This window comes from Phocoena phocoena, chromosome 8, assembly GCF_963924675.1.
Source record: "Phocoena phocoena chromosome 8, mPhoPho1.1, whole genome shotgun sequence".
Lineage (NCBI taxonomy): Eukaryota > Metazoa > Chordata > Mammalia > Artiodactyla > Phocoenidae > Phocoena > Phocoena phocoena.
This window is the reverse complement of record NC_089226.1, coordinates 46413851-46428594: the sequence shown is the minus strand read 5'-3', so window position 1 is coordinate 46428594 and position 14744 is coordinate 46413851. Positions and strand designations below refer to the sequence as shown.

Below are 14744 nucleotides of genomic sequence, written 5' to 3'. Positions count from 1 at the left end.
ATCAGTCTCAAAACCATCTTGAGACTACAGTATTTTCTGCGGCTACTGCCCAAGCATCTTTCCAGAAAGTCCTGCCCAGGCGAGGCCTCTTGTTGGACCTTTGGTTTCTTTCCTATGCTGGCCACATTTGTCACCAAAGCTCCACAGTTTCCCCACCTAACAAGCTAAAACCCTCCTGTCCTTCTAACCTCCCTTACTTATTCTCTCCATAGATATTTCAGAAACTCATGCCAGGCCTTGAGGACCCACAGACGGGCACCTTTGGGTGCTCAGAGTCATTGTCAGGGTGCTCGGTCTAGTAGGGATACAGACACATGAATAGTCTATTACCAACAGCTCAATGAAAGCTCCCAGAATTGATAGCACAGAGGCTAAAATTTACCTATGATAAGAAGAAAAGAGAGGCAAGAAGTGGCAAGTAGGAGGGTCAGGGGCATCTTCCCAGGAGACATGACCTGAGATTTCAACGATAAAGAATAGAAACAGGGGCTTCCCTGGTGGCGCAGTGGTTGAGAGTCCGCCTGCCAATGCAGGGGACACGGGTTCGTGCCCCGGTCCGGGAAGATCCCACATGCCGCAGAGTGGCTGTGCCTGTGAGCCATGGCCGTTGAGCCTGCGCGTCCGGAGCCTGTGCTCCGCAACGGGAGAGGCCACAACAGTGAGAGGCCGCGTACCACAAAAAAAAAAAAAAAAAAAAAATAGAAACAGCCTAGTTGAAGAAAGACGGAAGGAGCATTGCAGGCAAAGGGAAACACATGCGGAAAGGCAAGGGAGAGTAAGGAAAATGATGGAACTAGGACAGATTTTTCTCTGTGACTTATCAATCCCATCTCAGTGTTTTATACTCTACATTCACCTCATATATATCAAGTGAAATGATGCAATCCTTCAGCATCTTGGAAAATTTAGACAGCCAATCATTCAATCTCTTAAAGAGAAAGGCAATGATAATGTGGGCTATCTATGAGATTAAGCACGTTCTTGGGTGAATACCGGATCAGGTACTTATAGGAAATCATGTGGGAGGCTGATGAAAATCAGGCGGTTGATGTGAAATGTAATAAATCTTACTTTTTATTCTCTCTCCCTGGGGGTTTGAGAAGTTGGAATCCTTTGCTGTGAGAACAGATGAATCCGTGGTTTCTCTGCCTAAGGAAAAGGACAGGGTGATTCTGGGAATTTCAGGTGGGACCAAGGTCCATTCTGAAAAGTTTTTGGACTAAACCTTTGCAGGTCCAACATTTTCAAAACATTTAGCGAGATGTTTCCAGTCCTACACCCCAGCTGCATGGTGAAGGAAAACTGAGCAGAGGACAACGCCCTTCTCCGAGTGTGGTTTATTTCTGTTCACAGAAACTCTGAAGACAGGAGGCCAAGGCTGACCTCTTTAGTCAAGAGTCTGCTCAACTTTAAAATTATGATTGCATGTGAAAGCTAAAATGGGAAAGAGAAAAAATCAGTTCTCAGGACAGAAATGCTAAAAAACCCTTAGGCCACATTCCAGTCAAGGTCCCAGCCCTGTGTATGGAGCTCCTATCGGGGGTGGGTGGACGGGAGAGCAGCTAAGACCATTTCAGATCAGCTGAGTGTCCAGGGTCCTGGGGTTTATTCTAGAGGTGTCCAGCTTACAGATAAAGAAACTTACAAGAGTGATTATGCTACATAATCCTTAAACAACGGAAGCTCATGGCCAGGTCTCCTTATTGAGTTGCCTGCCAAAACATTTACCCACTCTCAGTGAACTATTTGCAGTAAAAAAAAAATCACAGGGATAGAGTGTGTTAGCTTCCTAGGGCTATAGAGCGTGTTAGTTTCCTAGGGCTATAGAGCGTGTTAGCTTCCCAGGGCTACCGAAACACACTGGGTGGCTTAAGACACAGGAATTTATTCTCACACAGTTCTGGAGGATAGAAGTCCAAACCCAGGTTTTGGCAAGGTTGGCTCCTATGGAGGCTCTGAGGAAGAATCTTCCATGCCTCTCCTGGCTTCAGGTGGTGGTTGGCAATCCTTGGTATTTCTTGCCCTGTAGCTGTATCACTTTAATCTCCGCGTCTGCCTTCCCATGCCGTTCTCCTGTGTCTGTGTTCAAATTCCTCTCTTGTTATAAGGACACCAGTTATTGCATTAGCCCCACACTCATCTAGTAGGAGCTCACCTTGATTGTGTCCGCAAACACCCTATTTCCAAATAAATTCACATTCACAGGTAAAGGGGGTTAGGACTTCAGCGTGTCTTTGGGGCAGACATGATTCAACCCACAACTGAGTGTAGAACGAAAACAAAACCCTGGGCTAGGCATGAGAGAACAAGGCTAGCCCACAGGCTACTCACCCACGGAGGTACTCCCGGCAAAAGTTTCAGTTCTCATGTCGAAAGAAAAGTAGTGCCTGCACTGCTTACCTGAGAGGTGCTATGAGCAAAAAAAAATGAAATCGTGTAAATAAAAATATTTTCTATATGGAAAGTGTTTCTACAAGTGCAATGGACTATGAATTCATTCCAGCTTGTGTTGAATTTTCCTTAACGTCATAACTACATAATGAGTAGGTAATGAAATAAGAAACACAGCCGGTCTTACAGGGAAGAGAATTTAAATTACATGCCTCCTTTCAGGTATGGTTTGAGATAAAACACAATAGCGATCTGCAGCCAAGGAGAAGAGCATTGCAGATTCTTGCTCCCTGGGCTTCTTACTCGCACTAAAACAGGGTGGTATTCAGGTGAGACCAAGGGGTGGAAAGCAACTGAAAGGCAAACCACGAGGGCTGATGTTCTCCTCTGGGACACCAGCAGCCTTCTCCAATGGCAGTGACTTCCCTACCCTCTGTCTGTGTGGTCCATTATACTACATGCTCCCATGACAGTGTCCCGCTAATGGCCTTGAATTTGCTTTGTCTGATGACTTTTCTGGATATGGGGACACAGACCACCCAACTTACAAATTTAGTTAAAGTCATTTTCCTGGCTGACTGATACAACATACTCCCATGTCTATTACACGAAACAGAACCATTCTGTAACCAGAAAAATAAAAAAAACTTTTAATGAAAATCTGAAGTTAAAAAAAAAAATTCTCTTTCCCCTTTTCAAGAGGCCTGAAGCTCTAGCAGTGATAGGGAAACTTTTTTCAGGCTGTCAGATTAAGTCAAGGGGACTGGGAAGGTGTGTAAAAATGGTTACATGTATTGGGAATGCCAAAAAGGGGTGTCATGGGGTGACAGCTTGAGAACTATAGTCACATCTGAAGTATCAAGTGACCACTTGAGTGTCACCGATGACCACAGTAGTGATAAAGTCTGTTGACTTTGCATCTCGGGGGTTTGCTGACCCAAGAGAAATCCCAGGGGGGGGAAATAGCACCAGCCAAAAAAAAAAAAAAAAAAAGACGAGGCTTTCCCTCTGCCCTGCAAACCCAGTTCTCTATTTCTCACTGCTGGGTAAGCATGCTTCCCAGGGGCTTTCAGACACCTGCAGGAATAGGCCAAATCACACACCAGCTACTAAACAAAACTTTATTTTCCTTTGATACAAAAATTAAATAGCAAAGTTTATTTATTTATTTATTTTTGTACAGTGATAAATTAGAAATTTACAGTACAGACATCAATGCAGACATACGTTTGTACATCCTCAAAAGCAGTGTCCATTTCCTCTGACCTTCAGCAACTCGTTCAGGGCATGTAGGAGGGTTTGCCTGGTACCTCTGTGTCGAACATCTAAAAGTCCCTCAGGTAGGCCTCGAGGTGGCCGGAGCTCGGGTGGCACGGGGGCCCGAGAACAGCCACAGAGCACAAGCGTGTCTGCCTCACCAGCAGGTCGAAATCCATCTCTGCAGAGATCACACCTGATATTTATTCTGCCTTTCCTACAAAGAGCTCGAGGGGCCTTTGTCCTCCTTCCTTCTAAAGTCTCACGACATCCCTGTGAGGTAGGAAAAAATTCAGGACCACCTAGATGCCCCACGGGGAGACACCTGGAAAGCAGCCTCCCCTCCCCAAACCCTCAGCCATACCAGCCTGAGCCCTCAGCAGGATGGGGGAAGGTGCACACCTGGGAGAGCAGATGGACCCAGCCTCCAGGGGGCAGGGGCTCTCGCCCCCTCCCCGGAAGCCTTCTGGGATGACAGTGGTCATGTACTGAATATTGTAGGCGATCAGGGAGCTACAAAAGCTTGGAGGACACGGCTCATAGGACCCCAAGCAGGCCCTCTACAAGTTGCCTGGGTGAATACTGGGAATTTGCTGATGCAAAGAAGAAGGGAAATAAGGCAAACCAGGAACAGGCAACTGGGTATACCAAGGAGAAGAGGCCTATTGGGGAGATCTGGGGTTCACTTCCCTCCAGGTAACACCCAGTGGGCCATCACTGCACATGTGCGTGGCAAGAGGCAGCAGCAGACAGCTCAAACCAGGCCGCAGCGAAACAAAATCCATTATTTAAGGCTCTGGTATCTGATCCTTGGTAGGAGCAAAATGCTCTCCTAGGAGTTTCCAAGATCTACAGCCTAGGCCCAGAAGAAAAATGAGAACCCGGGTCCTTTGCCAGACATAATACAAACCCAGACGGGGACTCTGAACCCAAGTATAATAGAGGAACAAAAAGAACCATCAGAGTCCAATGACTCGACATCTCTGGCTGGAATAGCAACTCTCTCCAATCTCCTCCATCATAGAATGAAATGCAGGATGTACAACAGATCGATTCCGGGGGCTCCTTCCAGAGTCTGGGCTCCACAGCCCTCTCCCCTAACTGCCGTTGTGGCCACCTCGCTAGAAGCCGAGGCTTGCACCATCCTGGTGAAATCTTAAGCTGAGTCTGCCTTCTAGGGCTGAGGCTGTCGAGTTTCTCTTTACACCCTCGGGCCTCGGCTTGGTTCCCAACACTGAATTCCGTGACCAGGGAGCTGAGGGGGGCCGGAGAGGACAGGGCTGGGGGTGCTGGTAACATCACAATTCAGAACCTAGATACAGAAGTTTCCCACGGTCCAGGTTTGGAGGATGCAGGGGAGGGAGGGCCAGGGGAAAGCAAAGTCAGAGAGCATCTCAGGGAAATAAAAAGTGTCACCGCTTCTCCTGTTGCAGGTCCCTGGGTAAGCTGCCAGATCAGAAGCAGTCTCAGAGATCAGGAGACGAGTCTCCATAGAGGAAAAAGGATATGAATCAACCAAGTAGCTCCATCAGGCGGTCCTGGCCAGTTCCACTCTTCCCATGTTCCTCTGCCCTGAGGTGTGGCCTTTATGAAGGAGGAGAAAGGAGTTTGCCAGAGAGGAGGCTGGACAGAGGTGCCCTTGGTCCCTGTTGAGGCCAAGGGATTTTGTAGGAAGCTATAATTATACCTACTTATCCTAGATTTCCGAGAAAGAAAAAGAACGCTAACCTTTTCCCTAGCAAGATGCTGTCCTCAAATTCACCTGTACGAGTCACCAGAACACCCCAAGCCCTAAACTGCCTGCTCCCGAAGCCATATTAGATGTGGGAGTTCATGTCCTTGTAGCCAATGTTTGTGATCTTCCTAGGAGACTTCCACGGAGACTGTCATGAAACAGAGCTGATGCTTTCTGGCAAAGCCCCTGTGAATCGATTTGCAAGGAATCCTGGGAAGGGATAAGTGATGGGTTAAAGGGAGAAAGACCCAGGAGGAGGTTTATGGGATGGTGACCGTGGAACAGATGGCAATTCAGTAGCCCCTGCGACTTCCTGAAACCAATGGCCAAGTTCAGCAGATCCAGGGGCATTCCACTCCAGGTCGGTTAGAAGAACAGAGCTGATCCTCCCTGACATCTCCTAAGGTGCCTAACACAGGGCTTTACACACAGTTAGCACTCAATAAATGTGCTGATAATTAACCTTTTTTAAAACCAATACCAACTTAACAGGTGATGGGTTCGTTTCAAGGTAACTGATATCTAACTCTTGGCCACAAAGCTCCTTTCTTAAAACGGTAAACACTCTCTAAACACTCTCAGTGGTGTGGAATGTGAAAGGAACGGCCTATAAGCCTGTGACATTGCCAAGGCTACTCATCTATTCTGCATCGATGAGACTTCTGATCAAATATCTATTTCTCCTGTGAAGGCAAGAGATTTATGGAAGAGACACGTTACAACCCAGAGAGCTCCAAAACTTGGGGGTCCAGGTTCACCCAAGTACTCTTATTGTTACTTATTTGTTACTATTCATAAATATTGAGCACCCTTTCCATGCCGGGCCCTCTGCTAGGTGCTGCGTCGGTCACACGATCACTGAAACATTACAAAGAGAACTGCATTACAATCCCCTGCCTGGTCCTTCTTTCCTTTCCTGGGCCAGAGTCTCCGCACAACTCCCAAGACACTGGAGCGGAGCGTGAGTAAGGGCAGGCTCTGCCCCTGGGTGCATGCTCCAGGGCCCCGGCCAGCTATGGGAACCATCTGCAAGCAGCACAGGGCGTTCACATTTTACATTTCCTAGGCGATGCAGTCTCAGATGCAGTTCAACTGGTCCTTCTGGGGATCATTTCTCATGCTCCTGGAGCCCTGACCCAGAGTCCAGCCAAGGTACTCAGGCTCAGCACACACAGCAGGGGACACCGGTGCCCACTCAGCATCTGTGTCCAAAGCCCCAAGACTTTGCCTTCCAAAACACGCAACAGACCTTACATGTATCTTCATCTCAGACAGGTCAAGAACCACACCACAACAGAGAAAGGAGAAAGGAAAATGTCAAACCAGGGGGCATAAAGCTCAAACCAAAAAAGACATGCTTATTTCCAGAATTTGAACTCCTCTTTGGAATTTTGAGTCCCTGGAAATATTTTTCCACAAAGAAATGTGATAGAAGAGCTTTCCTACCTGTTTTAAAGGGGGGAGGAGCATGAATAAATAAATAAATGAGTCATCGCAAGGTAGTTGCTGAAGCAAAGACAGGTATGAACTTCAAGGACAGCAACCTGTGACATCGTCAATAATTTGTCCCAGAGATCTGGTGATTAGAAGGCCTGAGGCGGGTTAGGGGAAAGGCCAGTTACAATTTTAAAAGAATCGGCAGCTTTTGAGAGTCTGCTAGGGGGTACCCCCTTGCAAGGAACATAAAGCATAAATTTTAAAAGCTCTGCAAAAGGCAATTAAGACCTGTGCTGTTAGAGTTTGCAGTTCATTTCATATGGTCTACACTTTATTCCCTACGAACCAATCAAGCTCCTGGCTGGCATTCTGGAGATTCATTAAGCACCATATAAATACTCCAGGCCACACTGCCTCCAAGGAAATCTTACACGGAGCCCTTGCCAATTACTAGGAAATGATTATGCACCAAGTAGTTGGATTAGCTGTCCTCAGCTCCCTTTACAAAATTGAAAAAGTCTCCATTGTGGTAAGCAGACCAGACTCTGATAACATTCTTATGCTAAAGAAAAAAAAAAAAAAAGGCACTATCATTCTGAGAATGCAAGCTGACCATAGCTTTAAAGTCAGCTGAGTAAGGGTTGTGTCATGGTCCAAGAATGTGCTTTTAATTGTAATTGACACACACAAGTTACATAGCTAATCTGTGTGAATGCAAAGTTGCCAAGAAACTTAACATTTTAGCTCTTCCAGACTGGCGTCTGCATAGATGCAATCACACAAGTAAAATATATTAAGTCCCCATTGCTCAATGCAGTCGGTCTCTGGGGTGGGTAAGGTAAGTCGACTTGGTAAATATCATTTTCCTCTGAATTAAGTGATTGTCAAGAAAGTGAATCACCCTTCCTTTCCCCCTCATTAGGCATGCTGCAGTGCAAACATTCCTATAAAAAAATACCTGTTTTTGAGTCATTAACGTAAAATGGAGAAAACAGCAGCAGCCTAGGACAGAGCTGTTGAAATTTAAGAGGAAGAGAGGGAAGAAAAGTCCACTGGATACCTTATGTGTGTTTGTACAGTACTTTTGTTTGTTCAAACAATTCTGTTTTATGACAAAGGCACTGAAAGATTCTGACACCACCTCTTGGGAGAGCAATCCACAAAGTTCGAAACAGCAGACAGTACACCACAGAAAATGTTTATGTTAGACCAGCCAAACTCTAAAACTCTTGTAACACTTCTCTGAACCCAGCGTTTCCAGTGTTTATAGATTGCTTTGCTATCTGAAAGACCCAGTTAGTATTTAAAATTTTTAAAGGGTTAAAAAAGTTAATCTTTCTCCCTGCAAGTTGCCTACTCACAGCTCAAATCCCACCCTGCAGGGAAAAGCAGCATCGCCCCGGACCTCCTGGAATCTAGGCAGGACCTCCACGCTCCAAGCTGCGACCTGCTAAAGTGATCAATGTTTTGATTTTTCACAGCTTTGAAAGCCTCTAACTGGCTTTTCCATTTTGGATCATTCCAAAGTCCGCAGCAAAAATCATTAGTTTTATGATGCTGGGGGGAGACGGGGGAGAGTGGTGGAGGGTTATGGGGGTCACTTAAGTGTTGCTAGCTTGTTCAAACTGAGATTCACTGCATGAAGCTTTTAGTAGCATTTGCACCACAATGCTGGCATGCCCCCTTCAAAATCTGGAAAGCATGGAGGCTGGCTAGCCTTATACCACAGTTTCATTGCCTCTCCCAGGCTTCACCCAACCATTCCCTCTTTTTTCTCTCTTTACCTTCCCAGAATTCACCAATCTGTTGGAACACTTCTGCCACGTGTGAAGAGTTTTGGCAGACCAAATCCACATGCCTGAAGTGATGCCTACCAGCAAAGACATAAAAATTTTCAACATCTCAACCGCCATATTGGAGTCATCTGCGGAATACCGGAACAGCGCCCAGTTGGAGATTTCATAGAAATAACAGGCAATCACACAGGTTGCAGGCACCGTGTACAGGACTGAGAAGACCCCAATCTTGACCATCAGCCTTTCCAACTTGTCTGTCTTTGTCCCATCCTTTTGAAGATTCGACCGAATTTTGAACAAGGCCACCAAGCCTGCAGCAATGAACAAAGTTCCAATCACCAAGTAAGTGAAGAGAGGAGCCACCACAAAGCCCGTGAGGGCATCAAGGTTTTGGTTCCCCACGTAGCATAGGCCAGTCAGTTCATCTGCATCCACCAATCTCATAATCAAGATGACAATGGTTTTCACTGCAGGGATAGCCCAGGCTGCAATGTGGAAATAAGAGCTGTGCATTTCAATGGCTTCATGACCCCATTTGAGTCCCGCTGCCAAAAACCAAGTGAGTGTCAGAATAACCCACCAGATGGAACTGGCCATTCCAAAAAAGTACATCAGCAAGAAAATGATTGCACATCCTGTGTTCTTAAGTCCTTCTTGGATGAGAACAGGTTCTGCTGCCTCTTCAAAATCGCAGGATATCCTTTCCCGGCCTACAGTCAGCCTGACAATATAAGCAATGCTATAAATATTATAGCACATACTGAGAAATATGATGGGGCGCTCCGGGTAGGAAAACCTGGCAGAATCGATCAGGAAGGTCAGCACAGTGAAGGCGGTAGAGATGAAGCACAGGCTGGCCCACACGGCCATCCAGATATCGGTGAACTCCTTGGCCGAACGGCTGTATAAGCCAGCATCATAGCCACACTTGAGAACGCAGTTCAGGCTCCTCTTCACCCAGATGTACTGATCAGAGTTGGTTCCCACGGAATGGCACTCTTCCCCAGGCTGGATGGGGGTTTTGTGAGGTAAGGGCACCTCCTCATCACCTGGCCCTTCCATGCACATGTGGTTGTGGTCATTCTGTGGTGGGAATTTGCTGCAGTTCAGGCTATCTGGCCAGGCAAATCCAAATTCCTTCAGGACAGGCTCGCAACGTCTCTTGACCGAAAGACACATCCCGCCGCAGGGGCCGATGGGGATATTGACCTTCTCTGTGCACATGGGCACATACACGGAACAAAGGAAGAACTGGAAAAGTCATGAAATGAGCAAAGAAAACAATGACTTGGAAGTTTGACCAAAGGCTTGCACAAAACTGACTTGCATGCTTCTGGGCAAAGTACGCATCTACTTTTAAATCAGTCTACGGGGTGTCTGTTGACTCTGACCTCAAACAAATGTACCTAATAATCCATCACTTGCACACTTTTTTTCTTTTGGGTCTAGTAATCCTTTCCAGGAGAACATAGATAAATAAATATATAAAAGGGACACGAAGAATTACATAATCCCTTTTTGCACAACACTTAGGGAAATAAACCTTAAAAAGCTGACTTTAAGTCTCCCTCCCCGTTCAGCTACTATTTGAAAGAGCTGGATAGACTAACCAAATGACTCAGTCCTTTGGGTGATAGGGTGATTTATTTTTACCCCCATTTCTTTATCACCGTACAAATAAATGTAAAAAAAAAAAAAGTAGATACGGCTTTTCTCATGTTAATATTCTCTCCTTTCTCTATTGTATCCCCTAAAATTATTTTTTTAACCAGTCTCATATTGAAAGAGAAAATGTCCTCACTGAGATACTGTTAAATCCAAGGATGGGATGCAGGTTGAAGCCTCTGGATACCAGGGGTTTGTTTGGCCAGGTTTCCCTCAAAGAATAATAATGAAGCACAATAGGAAAATATAAATGTTCAGTCCCTGAAACTGCAACACCAGCAGGGGAGAGTCCAGTTGCTGTCCTCAATTCCTCCAGCATTGATAAACAGTCTGCTTGGCTCCTTACAGATGTTGTCTATGAAGTCTAGAGTTACAAGTAACTATTTTCCAGCATGTAAAGGGATCCAGTCCTGTCCTTCAAAACAGCTTGGCTGCCTCCCCAGGATACATGTAATTAAAAATATATATCCCTGCAAAAGCTGTTTCACCAAGAAAATTGTCACTGATGTCAGGATATGTGCTGTTTCCAAACTGAGAGCAAGAGAATCATTTTCTTAAGTTTTTATAACCTAGTTCTAAAGTCCTGAAACTTCCAAAGGGACATTTTACCAGCAACAGGTCTAATCCCAACCATCTTTCTGAAACCACAATCCAACTTTTCAAATGACCTATGTAAAAACATGCACCTAGTAAGTCAGCTACCTGCCTGTTTCTTATCTCTCAAAAGTTACAACCAGAACCACAGATTTCTAAAGCTTTTAGCCTGGATAACTATCCTCTATTTCCCCCAACTTCTCTCTTTTCTAAATTTCTAAAAATCACTCGTAGCCTCACCAGTCAAAACACAACCAGTGTTAACATTTTTAAAAATTTCCTTTATGTTCTTTTTTTTTTTTTTTTTTTTTTTATAATGAACTGGTTGGGGCTTCCCTGGTGGCGCAGTGGTTGAGAGTCCGCCTGCCAATGCAGGGGACGCGGGTTCGTGCCCCGGTCCGGGAGGATCCCACATGCCGCGGTGCGGCTGGGCCCGTGACCCATGGCCGCTGAGCCTGCGTGTACGGAGCCTGTGCTCCGCAACGGGAGAGGCCACAACAGTGAGAGGCCCGCCTACCGCAAAAAAAAAATAAATAAATAAATGAACTGGTTGTTGTTATAAGATTATAATCACCCTGTATATGCAAATTCTTCACTTTTTACGGTAGGATGAACATTTTCTATATTATTACATAAGCTTTAATATCTTTAATGACTGCAAAAACAAACAAAAAACCCCACAAAACTTCCAATACACAAACTACCTTCTGGAGCTTGACCATACTAACGCTGTAACGTTAGTATGTAACGACCATACATACTAGCTATTGCCAAGTGATAGCTTCTCCCCCGCCAAGTACTAAACCTGCCCTTAACCCTGAGGCTAAGAAGGAACTCAAGCCATCGCAGCCATTCCTTACTTCGTGACCTCTAAAATCATGCAGGACGACGCGAGGGGCCATTCTGCAGAAACGGGGCAGGGGTGTTTCATTTAATAACACACCCAAAAAATACGGGGGGAGGAAGGAGGTCGGTGAGGGAGGAGAAGTTCCCGTCTCCTTATCTCTCCTTCCAAGTCTTAGCTGCAGCTGGCTGCCCTGCCTGGGACTCGCCCACCGAGCAGCGGCGGCCAGAATCCTTGGCAAAGATAACTCTCAGCTCCACTGGGGTTAGGGGCTTGGCCAGACACGGGTGGGCAGGGGAGAAAAACGGAAGGGCGGGGTGTAAGAGTGGGTCCTTTCGCAGGCCAGATGACTTACACAATGTTTTGGCTTCCAGTCCCTGAGAAGGGACAGAAAAGTGGGGGTGGGAATGGAAATCACTTCTCCAGGATAGTTAATACCCTTCAGACTTAGGAAGGGGGCAGGGGGCTCGACTTGGCAAGGGCTCCACGGAGTTAGTTTGGGGCGTCCCTGCCCAAGGGGTCCCGCCCGGGGTAGGTGCGCCCACCTGCAGCTGGCTGGAGCAGCCGTACTGGATGAGCGGCGTGAAAGTTGTCAGCTGCAGCTCGGCGTCCGTCTGCAGCTCGTGCCCCACTAGGTTGGGCATCTTGGTCACGTTGTAGCCCAGGTTCTGGCACATAGAGATGCGGATGGGGTCGCAGCGCCGCTCCTCCTCGTCCCCGAAGCCCCGCGCCGGCCTCAGGAGCAGCAGCAAGAGCAGCAGCAGCCGCAGGCTGAGACCGACGCCCCCGGGGGCCCCCAGGACGCGCGGCCCTGCGCCCCGCCAGGCCATGGCCAGAGCCGGGGGGCAGAGGCGGCGGTGGCGAGGGCTGCTCCAGCAGACACCCCCAGTTTGCACGGGGGAGCCGGCTGCCCGCGCTGCTCCCAGCTCCGGGAAAGGAAGTGTGATAAGGCGCCAAGGGCGACGAGGGGGCAGCGGCCGGGCTCTCCCGCAGCTGCGCGCGACTGTGTGGGGTATTAGACGCCCCCGGCCGGGGCCGAAAGACAGACTGCGAGGGTCATGGCTACAGGCGGCGAGCCCCCAAACCGGCGCCGGCCGCGGCCGCTCAGCGTCTCCGCGAAGCCCGCCAGCACGCAGCGCCGCTCCGGTCTCACCAGTGGCCAAACCCTCCGAGGCGCTGGAGTTTTGCTGGGCGGCGGCGGGACGGGACGGACAGCGCGCCTCTCCAATGGCCGGGCGCCGTGGCCAGCGAGGGGCGGGGCCGCTCTGCCCTGGGCAGGGTCAGGCTCCCGCCCGCCCGCCCCCCTCCTCCGCCCCTCCCTCCCGTCCCGTAGCGCTCCGCCCCGCTTCCCGGCTCTCACTTTCCTCCCACCCGGTTCGCGGCGCTTGGGGGCCAGGCGGGGATGGAGCCGAGACGCTCCAGCCGGGCCAGCCTCCCCCTTCTCTCCCAGGTGAGAAGCGCTCCCAGAGGAGTCGGCTCCCTTTTCCTTTTTTACTTCCAGCTGTCACCTCAGCCCGTGGCCACTTCCCCATCAAGCAGAGAAACGTATACAAAGAACATGGGATTTGGCTTTACAAAGATTGTGCCTTTAAATCCGGCTGTGTGACCTTGAGCAGATTGCTCAGCCTCTAGGCGTCAGTTTCCTCATCCGTAAAGAGACTTGGGAGGATTAGAGATAACGCGTAAAATGCTTAGCACCGTGCCTGGTACAGCGTGAGCTCGCAGCTATTTTCACTCCGAGCTTGCTTGGGTTGGAGCCCGCCCCCCCTCTCCCCGCCCCCAGCCTCGGCCTGACCTGCACCCGGGAGCTGTCTGTCTCCAGCCGCGAATGGGGGAGGCGCCCCGGAGCAGCAGACCAGCCAACGGTCTCGCGCTCGGATTGCCTCACCGTATGAAATGAAATTCCACAGGGGGATTCGAAAGGAAATGAGACCGGGACGCTCCGTGCTTCTCGGCCCGCCGCCCTTCCTGTCTCGGGGACACGGTTTCTAAATAAGGTTGGGAGGGTGAGAGGGCAGGAGGGGAGAAGCTTGACCTGTGCATGGGGGGCTGAGAAGGCGCACAACCGCCGGGGCTCCCCTTCCCCAGCCTCCCGGGCATCCCTCCCCTGCAGCCTGCATCTCTTTCTGACTTATTCTGCTTCTGCGGTAGTCCTGGGGCTCATGCCAGCCGTGTTTTTATCCAACTTTTCCCTCTCACTACCAGCCCTTCTCCCCACCCGCCCCTCCTTGGACGGAGCTTTGTGCTAGCCCACACTCTCCACTTTCCAGTCGGGCCAGGGAAACCCTCAGCAGGTGGATTCCTAAGCCATTTACTCGTTGCAGGACTGTGGTCAAGCCAGTGTGCCTCTCGGAGCCTCAGACTGGCCATCTGTAAAATGAGGAAGTTCATATCTCCCCCCACACAGTTGTTCTGAGTTAAATGAGATAATGCGTGTAAATCGTTGAGCGCACTGACACATCCTAAGCGCCGAATAACTTGGTTATTGTTCTTGTTGTGGGACATCTTCTGCAGCCCAGGTCTGAGTTAAGAGCTTTCTACTCTCTTCCTGAGTTATTTTGGCCCAACACTTATACCACTGTTTTCCAGGGACTTGATGGCAGGGACCAAGTTTGAATGTGTGTTTATAACCTCCCATTTCAGCTAAGTCTGGCATATGGCAGAGGCTGGATGCAAGTTGGAAGGGCCTCTGTACCACTCATGTGGTGCTCATTCATCTGCAGAGTAATGCATGAGACCATTGGCCTACAGAGATGAATAAATGATTAGATGAATGAATCAAATGAATAGATGATTCTCACCCTGTAGGAACCCACAGGAGGAGACAAAGAATAAAAAGACAACTGTAACTCGATGTGTAAGTGCACACAGAGAGAGTTGTGAGTAAATTGAAGGTAGAGGTAGCTGAGTTTGGAGGACTGCCCAAAGGGGGATGGTCAGCAGAATTCTGAGCTACTGGACAAAGCAGAGCTATGTGCGATTGGCACTTCTCCTATGGCACTTGCGGGGCGGAGAGGGGAGCTTG

General features: G+C 48.6%; 1 protein-coding gene across 1 annotated transcript; it reads right to left on the bottom strand.

The window, feature by feature from the left end:
* Positions 1–7467: 7467 nt before the first annotated feature.
* On the bottom strand, positions 7468–12549 carry FZD4 (frizzled class receptor 4). Its single transcript, XM_065882524.1, has 2 exons — positions 12265–12549; positions 7468–9867 (listed from the first exon to the last, which is right to left on the bottom strand). Exons 1-2 carry the CDS (start codon positions 12547–12549, stop codon positions 8539–8541), a joined length of 1614 nt encoding a protein of 537 aa, XP_065738596.1. The 3' UTR covers positions 7468–8538.
* Positions 12550–14744: the final 2195 nt, after the last annotated feature.